This window comes from Cervus canadensis, chromosome 7, assembly GCF_019320065.1.
Source record: "Cervus canadensis isolate Bull #8, Minnesota chromosome 7, ASM1932006v1, whole genome shotgun sequence".
Taxonomy (NCBI): Eukaryota; Metazoa; Chordata; class Mammalia; order Artiodactyla; family Cervidae; genus Cervus; species Cervus canadensis.
In genome coordinates, this window is record NC_057392.1 from 41,577,037 (window position 1) to 41,594,339 (window position 17,303).

A 17,303-nucleotide genomic window follows, 5' to 3' on the forward strand; every position below is an offset into this window, starting at 1 on the left:
TGCCTTCTAGTCATCATGGGGTTTTCTGCAATCCTTGTCCAGCATCATCTTTTTGTGTCACTTAGAGTGCACAACTCTTAAGAAAAAACTTTCAGTCTGGAGGACTGGGTTTGGTCTTTTTACACAAGGGACTTGCTTATTTTCAGTATCACGTGTGTTTGGCACTGAACTTCCTGAAGCGGGCAAAAGTGGCCGGGTAGCTTTAGAAAGTTCCCTTCCAGCCTTCAAGACCCTGTTCAATGACTCAGCAATGGAGGGTTTTGCAATAGGCTTACAGAACCAGACAAGCTTGCTTTCCCTAAGGAAACCTTGGTGTCCTAAGAAAACCTCAGCCTAGGTCCCTGCCCTGCTGGGTTGAAATTCCTTCTGTCTTCTGGTAGCATGCATGGAGCGCATGCTCTGGGGCATCCAAAAAGGGCTCTGGAATCAAATCAGATTTCAGTTAAACTTTGGCTCCATCTCTAACCGGCTAAGTTACTTTGGGTAAGTTACCTAACCTCTCCCAGTTACAGTTTTCTCACCTGTAAAACAGAAATCATTAACTATTCTGTGGGCTGTGGTATATGGGGTCGCACAGAGTCAGACACGACTGAAGCGACTTAGCAGCAGCAGCAGGGCTGTTTTAAGTCTTAATGAGAGAAGTGTTAGTGACACAAAGTTTTGCTGTTGTTGTTCAGTCACCAAGTTGTGCGTGACTCTTTGCGACCCCGCAGACTGCAGCACACCAGCTTTCCCTGTCACATAGTAGCTTCCTTGGCACATTCTAGGCTCCCTACATATTTTTTTATATTATAAAGGACATACTGTTCTGTAAACGAAAGTAGCTGTCTTTTGGCTCCACCCTAAAAAAAATCAGACTTCCTGACTTTCAACTGAATCTTTCCCTAGGCCTGCTCTAATATTTGAGTCCTGCAGGTGAATGCATTCCCCACACACAGTGAGTCTGACCTGGAAGGGGTTCAGGGAGAACTTTCTGTTGTCCTAGAAGTAGGCTGAACCAAAGGGCCATCCTTATGTTACCAGATCTTTTTAGAAGACCCTTCCATCAGGAACAAGCTGAACACAGGAATGGGGATTTTAGTATAAAGCAAGAAAACATATAGAGGCTTTTAAAATATAAAAGTATTTTATATTTTCCCAAACAACATTCTAAGACAAACATTTATATAATGTTTACTAGGTTCCAGGCATAGTTCAGATAAATAATTAATATTAATTTATTTAACCCTCATATTTATGTGAGGTAGGTGTTTATTCTCACCTACCCAGGTTTTATCTAGGTATTTATAATACCTACCCAGGTATTATCCCAGTTTACAGTTGGGCAAACTGAGCCACAAAGAAGTTACCCAACTTGCTGAAAGTCACACAGTCCCACAGATGACTCTAAGCCCCGGGTAGACCATGGGGAAATTTATTGTACCAAAATTAGTGGAGAGCACATTTAAAGGACTTCTTTTGAGAAAGGGTCCAGGCATCATCACAAAGCATTTAAACAGTGAATCAACAGCACTTTTGTTTACTCCAAGTGAAATATCTAAGCCCTGCTTCCCAGGTGACCTCGGTTCTTATGCATGGCCTCCCTGGGGTCCCCCTTGAGACGGTTCTGGCGAGGCCACTCTTGTCTTGATTTCTTTTGACAAACGCCTGCTGAGCATCAACGCATGCACCACAATGCTGGGTGCTGGGGACATCAAGATAATTATAAGAAGTGGCAAGCAGGTAGCTCACAATCTAGTACATAAATGAATCCATGGTTATGTATCCACTGAAGAAAGGGCTCTGCAAGGATTTCCTGGCTTTCTTCATAGAAGTGGGCCCCACTTTTGCTCAGTTCAGACCAGAGCAGCCCGTTCATTTACAAGAGAGGCAATGTCTATGGACAAATCTAAGCAGGTGCCTTTTGTTCTTTACTTTCTTCCCTCCTTCACCCACTCCAGTATTCTTGCCTGGAGAATCCCATGGATAGAAGAGCCTGGCAGTCACAGGCTGCCAGGGGTCAGTCACAAAGAGTCAGACCTGACTGAAGTGACTTAGCACACACGCTTCTTCACCGTATCGCCCTCATCTCTCTGTTTTCAGGACTTCTTGTCCTCCTGCCCTCCTGCTCTTCTCTTAGTCACCTGCAGACCTTTTCAGGGCCTTTCCCAAGTACTTATTCTCCGAGCTTACATGTCTTGCTTGTATATTTAGACATCCAAAGGTAAGTCAAAGAATAAAAAGGGTTGGAAAGTATTGACCTAGATCTTGTCAAGCACATAACAGATTACTTTGAATCATGACACTGGCATTTCTTATCTCTTCATGACCTCCATGGTGAACTGAACATCCCAAGATGTTCCCTTAATCAAATGCAGTTTGGCGAGGGGATGCTAACATCAGAAATAATTCAGGGAGAAAAAGAGAAGAGTGGGTATTGAAGGTGAAAAAGAGCCAAGTTTGAGGGCAATGAGTAACCTCTCTCCTGCTTTCAGTCCCCAAGTTGCCACCTCTGCATTAGACTTCCCTTAACAAAGCCCAGATGGTGTTCCTGGGAAGAGTGCAGCAGCCAGAGAGAACAGAGACACTGTTTTGTTTGGGGCTCTGAGAAAGGGGAGATGATGCTGAGAAAGAGGAGCAGACTGTCTTCCTGCTAATACTGCGTGTAACTTAGTTACAAGCATGGGAGGAAAGCATCTTTAAGAGAACACCTTTATTGCAACAACCTTGTTTCTCTTCCATTAACTCTTGTCACTTTGCCTCCCCTACCCCTAAGAGACGTAAAAGTACTGTCATTTTCAGAATTCAGTCACCTCTGTGTCTTTCAGTGATGTTTCTCGCTCTTACCTCATTGAAAAGCAGTGAAGCCAGATGGCCCTGCCTCCCTTTCTGTTGCATTGCAAGATCCATTACAGGTTCTTTGCCTTCCTTTGTTTCCTTGCTTTCCTTGGTTTCATCCATTTATCTGCCCAGAAATCCATCCATCAAACATTTATCAGGTTCATAATTTGTGCAAAGCTCTCTAATGGCTACTCTAGAGGATACAAAGATGCAGAAGACACACTTAGAGCTTTTAGGAACTTGTAGTCTGTGAAGGAGACACATCTAAATATAATAAATACAGACATAGAAGAGATTTTTGTGCAACCTGCGTTGACTTTCCTCTTTACCATTTTACAAGTGATACAGTTTGGTAAAAACATGCCTCTGACATTTGATGCCACTGTTTTCCTATCTATTTGCCATGAAGTGATGGGACCAAATGCCATTATCTTAGTTTTCTGAATGTTGAGCTTTAAGCCAACTTTTTCACTCTCCTCTTTCATCAAGAGGTTCTTTAGTTCTTCTTCACTTCCTGCCATAAGGGTGGTGTCATCTGCAATACTTTGGCCACCCGATGCAATGAGCTGACTCTTTTGAGAAGACCCTGATGCTGGGAAAGACTGAGGGCAGGAGAAGGGGATGGCAGAGGATGAGATGGTTGGATGGCATCACCGACTCAATGGACATGAGTTTGGGTAAACTCTGGGAGTTGGTGATGGACAGGGAGCCCTGGCATGCCGTGGTCCATGGGGTAACAAAGAGTCGGACACGACTGAGCGACTGAACTGAACTGAACTGACATCTGATGTTCTATTTTCCTGAGCTCTGGGGAGGCCACACTGATCCTTTAAGGAAAGAGAGTTTGACCCGGGCCAGAGAAAGGGGCAGACTTTGGGACTGGGATGGACACCTCTGGTCCCAAGATTTCAATCAGCAAAGCAATCTTTCTTAATTGGGTAAGAAAGAGGCTGGCTCCATGCCAGACCTTGAGACCAATAGAGACAGGCATAGTCTCAAAGACAGCAGCAGAGGCAAAGTTTCCTTCCCCAGGATTTCTCTGCACCAAGTTTCTGCCCTTTCTTCAGGACTGCAACAATCAAGAGTTGGCCCAAAGTCATGGCACACACATCCCTTTAAGACCTTCATTGGGTTAGCTGGTCTTGAGTAAAAGATCCAGGGGAGGAGCTGGTGAGGAGTGGGGGCAGAGGAGGCACACAGAGGAAACAACAGATTTGCAGAGTATTTTGGGGCAGGCAGTTGTGGTGCTTGGCACACAGTTTTCCAGCCAAATGATAAATAAGGATTTTAGGATAGATTCTCCATCTTTTCAACAAAGTCTAGCAAGCATTACAAAGTCAGTCTAGGTAAAATGTATGATAGAAGCTTCTTTACAACTAAGTTTGAAACATGGGCCCCAAAACACCTTTCTTCATTTAACTGGGGGATGTTGTTTTTACCTGAGGATGCTCAGGAAAGGCTGAGGAGTGAATGCTCTACCTGAGTCTTGAGGGATGAGTAATTCACAAGGTGCACAAAAAAAGAGAGAAATTCTAGACAGAAGAGGCATGGCGATATAGACGGGCTGGGATGGGGGAACTGAGGGTGTAGGAGTGGAGCGAGTGAGAGGACTGCCATATCACACACTCCTGAATAGTAGGCTACTAGTGGTGACTCGCTGGGGGGAAAGAAGCTGAAGGAGGTGAAGCCCAAGCACAGGACCCCCAGTGGGTGGGAAGAGTCAAGGGTCTCAAGGCTCCTCTACTCACAGGTGTTCCTTGGATAGGAAGCTGCAAACGGAGATGTCAGAAGAGTCTTACCAGTGGAAGTGTGGCGGGAAATGCACTTGGACCCCATGGTAAGCCAACAGCAACTCTAAATGCTCCTTTGTTTCCACTCCTTCGAGTGCTTCAGTCTTGCCTGTACCCCTCCTCCCCAGTCCCAAACTACAATTTCTGAAGAGACTTGCCTTGAGAGTCATTTCTTTTATTAAGGCATCACTTGGACAGCATACAAACAGCACAAGCAGAAACTTCAAGCCCACACGCAGAATAAATTATGATATTTGTATTTAAAAGTGGACAACAGAAGAAGCTGTATTGCCAGGAGGGCCTCCTGGTCCAGTGTCTGGAGATTCACAAGGTGTCAGCAGTCAACGAGAGTCCATGATAACATCTTCTGCAAGACATTTAGAGCCAAATGCTCCCCTCTGGATGTATCTAATGAGGCCCATGCTCCTGCACACAAGCATGTATACACATGCAGATACACACACAGGTTAGGGGCAGGGAATATCCTGTAAACAACTAGCTCAGCAACAAGTGAAGTGGACCCAGCTGTGTTTTCTCTGTGGCTCTGGCAGCTGACAAGACCCTGGTACTTATCTCTCACCAGCTCCCCAGCGCTGTGGGAGGTGTGGGTGGGCTCCCAAGGCAGTGAGGCAGTGGCGGGCTGCTTACTTAGGTGAGGAGCCCAGTTTTGTCATCCTGAACTGCAGGTTGAGCACACTGCAGTTTCCCATGCTACCTTTGCTGTCCAGCCTGCCACACTCTGACTGCCACTCCCAGAGGAACAAGTGAAGAGATGTGCCCCAGGGAAGTGTATGCACTTGCAATCCTGTGAGCTGTGGCCAACTCCCACATGGGCCCCTCTCCAGCAGTGTGATGCTACGGAAGCCACCTCCATCCTCTCAAGCCTCATAATCCCCACCTGTAAAATGGGGATGACAGTACCTACTTCACAGGGTTATCATAAGCAATTACTGATATTTGATATTTCCAAGTACTATGCCAGTCTCAAGGTAAATGTGCAAAATCTGTTTGTTTGTTTGTTTTTCTTATCTTCTCCCCCATTTCTTCCTTTCTATTTTCCTGATTTCTATTTCCAGGTCAATGTAGCCATCAGTGGTCATGTTGGCCCAGCTGGCACCCTCTTGACCAACAGGGCCTCTCCAACCTCAACAGGGATTGCCAATGCATACTTCCCACTACCACAAAACTGCACCACCGGCAGGGTCAAAGAAGAGGGGTGCCTCAGGTGCCACCTGAGCCCAGGAGAGAGATCCAGGCTGCCTGACTGTCTCATCAATGATGGTGAGGTGCCACAATGGTATGAAGACATGAACACAAAACAGAGATGTACAGGTGGCTCTGAGATGAGTCTGACTGGAAGCTGGAACTGAGAGGTGGTGTTGTTCACAAACTTGAGCAGAAACAAACCACCCCCTGCTGACAGTGGATCACCCAATCCATAGGAGATATTTTCCTAGCAGGTTGGCCACCAAAAAGCCAATTTGATGAATCACAGTCCACAACTCTGGTTCTGCAGAAATTTTCTTTCCACTTCTCCATCTGTCTGTCCATCCAGCCATCCATCTGGTATATATGGAGTTTTATACATTGCAGGCTGACCAGAACAGAAGACCCTTTGTGCTCATTTAGCACCTTTTTATCTAAAGCGTATGTTTTATGGGCACTCAGCTGGAGTCTCTTACAGGAATGCTGTGAGGTAGTAACAAAACAGGCAATATCCCTCTTTGTGTAGATCAGGAAGTGCTCAAGGTACCATGGTGCTCAAATGAACACACGAACGCGGTAAGGGCACTGGTCTGTTCCCTGAAGGCCACAGCGGACCATGCTATGGCTTATCCCGACAGAGCCCTAAGTCCAGACTTGCTCTGCTGTTCACACCAGTGTGGGTTTCAAGTCATCTTTGAAGTTCACAATAGGCTTAGAGCGGGCCCACAGCTTTTCCCAGGAAGCCAGCGCCCCCGCAGGCTCAGGGTCGGTATCTGACGAGCCACTGTCACTGGAGTCAGAGGAGCTCTGGAAGCAGATCTCGCAGTAGGGCCGGTGGCAGCGGCAGAAGAGCTCGTCTGAGCTGCTGGATTCGGTGTCAAGGTAGCTACTGGGAGAAGACAGGGAGGGACAGCCTGGGGACCCTGGGGGCTGCTGCTGCCCAGGCAGGTCGGGGGAGGCCCTGGATGGGCGTGGGGCAGCGGGACACAGCTTCCGGCCAGAACCGGAAGACTTTTGGGGAAAGGATGCGATGCTCTGTTCAGCTCGCCGGGGCTCTGCCTGGAGCTGTGTGCGGCCCTCTAGGGCGCCTGGCTTGTTTCGAGGAGCAGGGAGTACTAAAGGATTCCCAGAAGAGGGTCTTGCTACCCTGGGATCAGCAGTTTGGGGGTCCAGGCAGGGGCTGTCCCTGTCCTGTACATTTTGCCCAGAAATGGCCCTGTTTACCCGGTGCCCGACATAGGAGGGTACAGTGCCTAGAAAGTGTGAGCGAGCCCGCTGTGCCGCCCTCCTTCTCCTCACCATGGAGGGGCTGAAGCCCGGCTCCTTGGAGAGGGGGACCTTCTGGGGGCTGTGGGCAGTGTTGCTCTTCCAGGGCTGCTGGGGACAAGACAAGGAAGAGGGGAGGGGAGCCCCAGGGCCCAGGCCCAGATCTTGGAGGACTTCCTGAAGTTTCTCCCTGATCACTGAATTGACTCTTGACATTTGCTCTGGGGGCCCCTCTGAGTTCTCTACCTGCCCATGTCTCTGGGGAACAGAGCCTTCTTCACTTTGCATGAGACACTGGTGGAGGGCCATGGGTACCTGGTCTCTTCTTTCTGCAGTCTGGCTTTGCTCAGCCCATGGCTTCTGGCTGTAGCCCAAATGTAAAGGATTAGAAAGGTCTTTCAAGTCAGAAATTTTCTGCTTCTGCCCTGTGGAGGGGCTGGTGTCCTTCACAGGCTCCGTGAGGCCTTGTACACTTGAGGCCAGCACTGAGGTGCTCTGGGAGTTCTGGGTGGCTGCACTGGTATCATTAGGAGAGTCAGAGAGACATTCTGAAGGCCCTTGAGGTGCCAGGCTATGGGCAGAGGCTGCGGCTAGGATGTCCTTGTGGTGGGAAGAGGCAGGTGGTACAGCCTCCTCTGGGAGGTCAGAGGAGCACCCTGCTGACATCAGTCTCACCAGCTTCTCTCTGGCATTGTTTACTTGTTCTTGCAGGCTTTCAATCACAGCATTTTTCTATAAAACAAAAGCAAAACTATCAACAAAAGATGCTGCTGAGGGTTTTCACAGTGTCTCCCATGATGGAGAGATCTCAGTTTAAATCCATTTCTCCACATACTAACTGGTGATCTTAGGCCCTGAGGAGGCACCTTCTTGAAGTGAAATGAGATGATGCATATAAAGGGTTTAGCACAATAAACTGACATATGTGCTCAGTAAAGAGTAACTATCACTTATTGTTGTATGATCTTAATCCCCTCATATGTCCCCAAACTGTAGCACTGTCTGCAAGAAGAGAGATTGTGATGGGGGGGGGGGGGGGCGGGCACAGTCTAGCTGCCTGCTGGCTGCTGCAGATCCTCTCAAAACTGAGGAGAGGGTCAGGTTGCTCTGTAGAACTGCAGTCTGAACAGTGTTTGGGATGGCCCATCTCTGGGTATATCAATCAAACTTTTGCAAAATACAGATGACTTTGAGGCGCCTGTGAAGGGGATGAAGGACTGGGGAAACAAGCATCCTACCTCTTGCTAAATAGCCTGGAAAATGGGGAGAACATGGAAATGATAGATTCCTGGGCCAGTGTGACAAGACTGGAGCCAGGGGTGGGGGTGGGGTTTAGGGTGGAGTGAGAATATCACTTTGGTGTTATCACCTCCCTCTGCTGACACATGGGGGTGGGAGGCCAACACTATCATGTGACACTATCAGCTGTTGGTATCGCCCAAAGAAGTGCAGGCATCAGAATTACTGGAGAAGTGAGCTGCCTACCTGCTGCATGGCTGTTAGTTGATAAAACAGGCTGTGCCTAGGATGCTGGCCGGTGACCGCTACAGAGATATGCCCATTCTAACTGCAGGACCATGGGGCACGAAGTAGGAGGAGGAGTAACAGCAGTGTGTGTTCCCAGAGAACCCTCTGGTGCTACAGCAGCTGATTGCCTAGTTCAGACCTGATGTCTACCTTCTGGAATTTCTGTTTGAAGGCAGTGGAGCAGAAAAGAGATCATCACTGGGAACTGATGATCTTGGGGCAGATGACATGGCTGAGGGTTTGGGGAAGGTAATAAGGAAATGCTCATCCAAATGCCAAAATGCTGCCCTCTGTTGCCATCCCCTTTAGAAGTTCAGGGTGAGTATTTAGATGTCCATTTGTGGCAAGCATGGGTTTCCCTGGTGGCTCAGCTGGTTAAGAATCTGTCTGCAATGCAGGAAATCTGGGGTTCAATCCCTGGGTTGGGAAGATCCTCTGGAGAAGGGAATGGCTACTCACTCCAGTATTGTGGCCGGGAGAGTTCCATGGACCGTATAGTCCGTGGGGTTGCAAAGAGTTGGACACGACTGAGCAACTTTCACTCTATTGCAAGCATGCTCAGTTGCTCAGTCAAATCTGACTCTTTGCGACCCCATGGACTGTAGCCCACCAGGCTCCTCTGTCCATGGGATTCTCAATGCAAGAATACTGGAATGGGTTACCATGCCCTTCTCCAGGGGATCTTCCCAACCCAGGGATCGAACCTGTGATTCCTGTGACTCCTGCATTGCAAGCAGATTCTCTACCCACTGAGCCACCTGGGAAGCCCATTCATTTATTACGCCCTTTGATGAAAGTGAAAGAGGAGAGTGAAAAAGTTGGCTTAAAGCTTAACATTCAGAAAACTAAGATAATGGCATCTGGTCCCATCACCTCATGGGAAATAGATGGGGAAACAGTGGAAACAGTGTCAGACTTTATTTTTTTGGGCTGCAAAATCACTGCAGATGGTGATTGCAGCCATGAAATTTTTAAAAGACACTTACTCCTTGGAAGGAAAGTTATGACCAACCTAGATAGCATATTAAAAAGCAGAGACATTACTTTGCCAACAAAGGTCTGTCTAGTCAAGGCTATGGTTTTTGCAGTGGTCATGTGTGGATGTGAGAGTTGGACTGTGAGGAAAGCTGAGCGCCTAAAAATTGATGCTTTTGAACTGTGGTGTTGGAGAAGACTCTTGAGAGTCCCTTGGACTCCAAGGAGATCCAACCAGTCCATCCTGAAGGAGATAAGTCCTGGGTGTTCACTGGAAGGACTGATGCTGAAGCTAAAACTCCAATACTTTGGCCACCTCATGTGAAGAGTTGACTCGTTGGAAAAGACCCTGATGCTGGGAGGGATTGGGGACAGGAGGAGAAGGGGATGAGATGACTGGATGGCATCACCGACTCGATGGGCATGAGTCTGAGTAAACTCCAGGAGTTTGTGATGGACAGGGAGGCCTGGTGTGCTGCGATTCATGGGGTCGCAAAGAGTCGGACATGACAGAGTGACTGAACTAAACTGAACTGAACTGAGAAATAAAAGGGTGTTTGCCTTCTTTAGGATTCCTGACACAAGTCACCTATGGACAAACCTGTGGTTTCTTCTAGAGTAGATACAGAAGAGTTAACTACTGTATAGCACAGGGAATGCTACTCAGTGCTCTGTAGTGACCTAAATGGGAAGGAAATCTAAAAAAGCAGGGATATATGTATATGTAGAGCAGATTCACTTTGCTGTATGGAAGAAACTAACACAACATTATATAGAAACTGTACTCCACAAAAAATTAATTAAGAAAGATATGGAAGAGTTGCCCAGAAGTGACTCTTTGAGGGAACAGTAAATTAAGTAAACTAGTCTGACAGTAGTCTTCTGGCAGCAACTCCAAGGTTGCTTGGACTTATAAGCCTGGAGGTAACTTAAAAGCAGGAGGTGATTTTTCTGACTATGGTACTCCCAGTTTCATCCTGATTCAGTCTGCTTCTCTTATCCTTGGGAGAGAGTCCCAGACCAGTGAGCAACTGGTGAATAAGCAGAAGGACTTGTAGCAGAGCGCCTGACTGCCTGTTCACCCTTCTCAGGCGCAGAGCAGTGAGGGCTGGGTGTTGTCGGGGAAACATAGGTGATTCAAGGACTTGCCAGGAGAAGAGTGGGTGAGTCATAGGAAGACATTCACTCAGGCTCTTCATGATAACTGGGTGGTGCCAGGTATCTCTCTGAGGGGGTGGCTGTGCTGGTTGCACTGGAGGTACCCCAATTCTCTTTCTTTTCACCAGCCCTGACTTGTGAAGCCCACCTCCCACATTCTCAGGCTGGTTTCAGGAGGCCTCTGCCGCCTCTCAGAGTTGGGAGGAAGCCATCAGCTGGTGACCACCGCCCCAGCAAGCAAACTGTGCTGCCTTCCTGTGTCTTATTTACAAATTCCTCAGTGTATGGAGTGGCATGTGCATGCTCAGTTGTGTCCGACTCTTTGTGACCCCATGGACTATAGCCCACCAGGCTCCTCTGTCCACGGGATTTTCCAGGCAAGAAATACTGGAGTGGGTTGTCATTTCCTTCTCCAGAGGATCTTCCCACCTCAGAGATCGAACCCATGTCTGTTGTGTCTCCTGCACTGGCAGACCGATTCTTTACCACTTGTGCCACCTGGGAAGCCTGTCACAGTATACGAAACAGTATAAACATTTGATCGGGAGGAATACTCTTCTCCAGCAAACCAAACATCTGAAGCTGGCTGGTGACAGATTTAGAAACAGTCAGACTAATCAGTAAATCTTCCTTCTTACAGAAAAGGAAGTGGAACTTTGTTTTCACCGTGGCTGCATACTAATCAGAGGCGTGGTTTGCCATTGTGAGACCAAAATCTGACAGACCATGGCAGCTGCATTGAAATGAGCTTATTAACAATTACTTTTGGCACACCCAGGGAAGCAAAACATCTGTGGGGATGTTTCATAGGCTGCAGGCCACAGGGAGAAATGGAATCTCTTGTTTCTGTGCTTCAAGGAAGAAAAGTAATAGGTGAATTTCCTCTGCTGCAGAATGTAGAGGGAAGTCCCTCTGGCTCTGGGAGGGTTTTACCTGCTGGCCTCCACACAGCCTGGGAACTGAGGGTGGATGCTGCCCCAAACAGCCTCTGGGGACCCCAGCCACAGGGAAGAGGGGGAAGAATGAGAAGATGAACCACTCAGACCATGGGAAAGTAGGAGGACACCAGGGTGGCAGAGGGGCTGCAGAGGACGGAAGTGCAGCCAAGAAGCTGGAGTCAAGGAGGCAAGAGAGACTCCTGTGTTTATGTCCTGGGCAGTACTGGAGCTGGGGATGCAGATGCTGGAGCCTCTCGTGGCCTGCCACAGGGCCCTGGGATGCGCTGCTGGTTCTCAGGCCTGTTCTGGAAACATGTTCCAGGTGTGGAGAGTCGGGGGCAGGAGGCCAGCATTTTACTGCCTAAGCATCTGCTCCCTATTACGGCTCTTCCTCTGCAGACTCGAGGCATCTTTCTGGATACAGCAGATTCAGTCACTGCGTGGGAAACAGGGTAGCATGGCAGGAGTACAAAAAGCACGTCACAAATTACCATAAGGCTAAAGAGTCAGGCCACTTGGCTGTTCCAACATGAGCTGATTGTGAATGAAAACCATGCTGGGTGTTCTCGCCAAGTTTCTGGCCTTCTGTTTAGCTGGGGGAAAAAAAAAGGTTCTTTGAAGACTTCAGAGTATCAATGGCAATGCTACTCCTTGCCAGGTGGGAAGAAATCTGGCTTTGAAAAAAGGTCCTGACTGCTTCATAAATAGTAAAGACATGAAGTATACTCTGATGGATAAAAATGGTCCAGAACAGAGGGAATGGTGTGAAAGACTGAAAGGATCTGGGGAGCTGAATTCTTTCACAGGTTGCATTTTGTAGGTCCCATCACACCATCCTTTTGCACAGGGACTACTGATACCCAAGTGTCAGTCTAATACAAAAAAGTGTAGTTTCTCAAATAGCATTACCCAGGTATGTTCTGTACTAAAAAAATTATATAGAATATAATTTAGTTAGTGTGAAAAAAACTACTAATTCCTCTGGGCCCCATGCCTCTCTCTGAGGCACTGAAGCCTCAAGTTTTCCCATGTGCTTTCTTCAAGCCCACACCACTCTGCCCAGTTCTGGGAGAGGTGCCAACTTTGGCTCAAGAACAGAAGAAAGAAGGACTAGGGGCTGCCTTATTCCCCACTTAGCGCTACTACGATAGTCAAAGGCTCTATTCATTCTCTTCCCCATATTTAGATACTTCTTAATTTTCTGGGTTGGTGGGATGACAGAGATTTCTAGTTGGCACCTGGAAAAGATAGTAAAGGACCCCAGAGGATCTTGGAAACAAGGGCACCATGCTATGTAAAGAAAGAATGTATCATACAGAAGAAGCCAGCACCCACTACTACTCAGGGACTTTACAGTGCTGTTCCCCACACGTGGAATGCTTTCCCCTGCACTCTTTGCCTGGCCAATCTATAGTTAACTTCAGCTCTCAGCTCAGTGAGTCTTTTCTGACCACTCTAAATTAGATTTTCCTGTCCTCACCACTCACTACTCTTTCTTCTCACTCTGTTTCTTGCCTTCATAATTCTTATCACTATTTATAACTGTAAGGCTACTTGATCAGTCTCTATTTCCTCCACTACACCATGAGCTTCATGCAGGTAGGGACTGTTTTGTTCCTCAGCATTTAGCACAATGCCTGGCATACATCTGTCCAATGAATGAATGAAGTGGGTGAGGGTCAGCAACAGGAGCAGTGGCTGGGGAAACGCTGAGGTTTTGCTTGCTGCTAAGGGAAACCTTATTAAAAAGCAGAGACATTACTTTGCCATCAAAGGTCCATCTAGTCAAGGCTATGGTTTTTCCAGTAGCCATGTATGGATGTGAGGGTTGGACTATAAAGAAAGCTGAGTGCCGAAGAATTGATGCTTTTGAATTGTGCTGGAGAAGACTCTTGAGAGTCCCTTGGACTGCAAGGAGATCCAACCAGTCCATCCTAAAGGAAATCAGTCCTGAATGTTCATTGGAAGGACTGATGCTGAAGCTGAAACTCCAATACTTTGGCCATGTGATGTGAAGAGCTGACCCATTTGAAAAGACCCTGATGCTGAGAAAGATTGAGGGCAGAGAATGGGATGACAGAGGATGAGATGGTTGGATGGCATCACCAACTCCATGGACATGAATTTAAGTAAATTCTAGGAGTTGGTGATGGACAGGGAGGCCTGGTGTGCTGTAGTCCATGGGGTCGCAAAGAGTTGGACATGACTGAGCGATTGAACTGAACTGAAGGGAAACCTTGTGTGCACCAGGACCCAGGAGAAAGGAGCAGTGACCCCACAAGAGACTAACCCAGACTTGCCCGTGAGTGTCCAGGGGTCTCTGGCAGAGGCGTGGGTTGGTGGTGGTGGCCTGCTGCAGGGTCTGGAGCACTGAGTGCAGCAGTGCTTGTACAGGGCCTTTTGAAGGAGGTCGCCATTATCTTCATTACCTCCACCACAGTTTGGCCTCAGGTCAAACAACAGGGAGGGAACACAGCCCCACCATCAGCAGAAAATTGGATTAAATTTTAGAGAGCATGGCCCTGCCCATCAGAACAAGACTCAGTTTCCCCCTCAGTCAGTCTCTCCCATCAGGAAGCTTCCATAAGCCTCTTATCCTAATGCATCAGAGGGCAGACAGAATGAAAACCACAGTCACAGAAAACTAATCAAACTGACCACATGGACCACAGCCTTGTCTAACTCAATGAAACTATGAGCCATGCCTTGTAGGGCCATTTGAGATGGACGGGTCATGGTGAAGAGTTCTGACAAAATGTGGTCCACTGGGAAAGGGAATGGCAAACCACTTCATTATTCTTGCCTTGAGAACCCCATGAAGAGTATAAAAAGGCAAAAAGATAGGACACTGAAAGATAAACTCCCCACGTCAGTAGGTGCCCAATATGCTACTGGAGAACAGTGGAGAAATAACTCCAGAAAGAATGAAGAGATGGAGCCAAAGCAAAAACAATACCCAGTTGTGGATGTGACTGGTGATAGAAGTAAAATCCAATGCTGTAAAGAAAAATATTGCATAGGAACCTGGAATGTTAGGTCCATAAATCAAGGTAAATTGGAAGTGGTCAAACAAGAGATGGCAAGAGTGAACATCAACATTTTAGGAATAAGTGAACTAAAGTGGACTGGAATTGGTGAATTTAACTGAGATGACCATTATATCTATTACTGTAGGCAAGAATCCCTTAGAAGAAATGGAGTAGCCTTCATAGTCAACAAAAGAGTCTGAAATACAGTACTTGGTTGCAGTCTCAAAAATGACAGAATGATCTCTGTTCGTTTCCAAGGCAAATGATTCAATATCACAGTAATCCAAGTCTATGCCCCAACCAGTAATGCAGAAGAAGTGAAGTGTGAAGTGAAGTCGCTCAGTCGTGTCCAGCTCTTTGCGACCCCATGGACCGTAGCCTACTAGGTTCGTTGGTCCATGGGATTTTCCAGGCAAGAGTACTGGAGTGGGTTGCCATTTCCTTCTCCAGGGGATCTTGAATGCAGAAGCAGCTGAGTACAAAACGAAGCAGGTCAAAGGCTAACAGAGTTTTGCCAAGAGAATGCACTGGTCATAGCAAACACCCTCTTCCAACAACACAAGAGAAGACTCTACATGTGGACATCACCAGATGGTCAATACCGAAATCAGATTGATTATATTCTTTGCAGCCAAAGATGGAGAAGCTCTATGCAGTCAGCAAAAACAAGACTGGGAGCTGACTGTGGCTCAGATCATGAACTCCTTATTGGCAAATTCAGACTGAAATTGAAGAAAATAGGGAAAACCACTAGACCATTCAGGTATGACCTAAATCAAATCTCTTATGATTATACAGTGGAAGTGACAAATAGATTCAAGGGATTAGATCTAATAGACAGAGTGCCTGAAGAACTATGGACAGAGGCTCGTGACATTATTCAGGAGGCAGGGATCAAGACTATCCCCAAGAAAAAGAAATGCAAAAAGGCAAAATGGTTGTCTGACGAGGACTTTTAAATAGCTGAGAAAAGAAGAGAAGCTAAAGGCAAAGTAGAAAAGGAAAGATATACCCATTTGAATACAGAGTTCCAAAGGACAGCAAGGAGAGATAAGAAAGACTTCCTCAGTAATCAATGCAAAGAAATAGAGGAGAATAATAGAATTGGAAAGACTAGAGATCTCGTCAAGAAAATCAGAGATACCAAGGGAATATTTCATGCAAAGATGGGCTCAATAAAGGACAGAAACGGTATGGACCTAACAGAAGCAGAAGAAATTAAGAAGAGGTGGCAAGACTACACAGAAGAACTATACAAAAAGGGTCCTCATGACCCAGATAACCACAATGGTGTGATCACTCACCTTGAGCCAGATATCCTGGAATGTGATGTCAACTGCATTAGGAAGTGGGCCTTAGGAAGCATCACTATGAACAAAGCTAGTGGAGGTGATGGAATTCCAGTTGAGCTATTTCAAATCCTAAAAGATGATGCTGTTAAAGTGTTGCACTCAATATGTCAGCAAGTTTGACCACGGGACTGGAAAAGGTCAGTTTTTATTCCAATCCCAAAGAAAGGCAATGCCAAAGAATGTTCAAACTACCATGCAATTGCACTCATCTCACACGCTAGCAAAGTAATGCTCGAAATTCTCCAAGCCAGGCTTCAACAGTAAGTAAACCGTGAACTTCCAGAAAGTTCAAGCTGGATTTAGAAAAGGCAGAGGAACCAGAGCTCAAATTGCCAACATCCATTGGATCATAGAAAAAGGAAGAGAATTCCAGAAAAACATATACTTCTGCTTTATTGACTATGTTAAAGCCTTTGACTGTGTGGATCACAACAAACTGTGGAAAATTCTGAAAGAGATGGGAATACCAGACCATCTGACCTGCCTCCTTAGAAATCTGTATGCAGGTCAAGAAGCAACAGTGAGAACTAGACATGGAACAATAATAGATGATTCCAAATCGGGAAAGGAATACCTCAAGGCTGTACATTGTCACCCTGATTATTTAATTTATATGCAGAGTACATCATGTGAAATGCCAGGCTGGATGAAGCACAAACTGGAATCAAGACTGCCAGGAGAAATATTAACCTCAGATATGCCAGATATATAACCTCAGATGACATCACCCTTATGGCAGAAAGTAAAGAAGAACTAAAGAGCCTCTTGATGAAAATGAAAGAGAAGAGTGAAAAAGTTGGCTGAAAAGTCAACATTCAGAAAACTAAGATCATGGCATTTGATCCCATCACTTCATGGCAAATAGATAGGGAAACAATGGAAACAGTGACAGACTTTATTTTGGGGGGCTCCAAAATCACTGCAGATGGTGACTGCAGCCACGAAATTAAAAGACGCCTGCTCCTTGGAAGAAAAGCTATGACCAACCTAGACAGCATATTAAAAAGCAGAGACATTCCTTTGCCAACAAAGGTCTAGTCAAAGCTATGGTTTTTCCAGTAGTCATGTATGGATGTGAGAGTTGGACTATAAAGAAAGCTGAGCACCGAAGAATTGATGTTTTTGAATTGAAGTGTTGGAGAAGACTCTTGAGAGTCCTTTGGACCATAAGGAGATCTAACCAGTCCATCCTAAAGGAAATCAGTCCTGAATATTCATTGGAAGGACTGATGCTGAAGCTGA

At 46.6% G+C, this 17,303-nt stretch overlaps 1 protein-coding gene across 2 annotated transcripts in view; it reads right to left on the reverse strand.

Annotated features, from left to right (window-relative positions):
• Positions 1 to 4,769: 4,769 nt before the first annotated feature.
• The window catches only part of GPR156 (G protein-coupled receptor 156), a 109,665-nt gene continuing 97,131 nt past the window's right edge, over positions 4,770 to 17,303 (reverse strand). For both annotated transcript variants that reach the window (XM_043475005.1, XM_043475006.1), the window contains one exon: positions 4,770 to 7,814. In XM_043475005.1, coding sequence (XP_043330940.1) covers positions 6,483 to 7,814 — 1,332 coding nt within the window. In that variant the 3' untranslated portion in view covers positions 4,770 to 6,482. The remainder of the gene's footprint in view (positions 7,815 to 17,303) is intronic.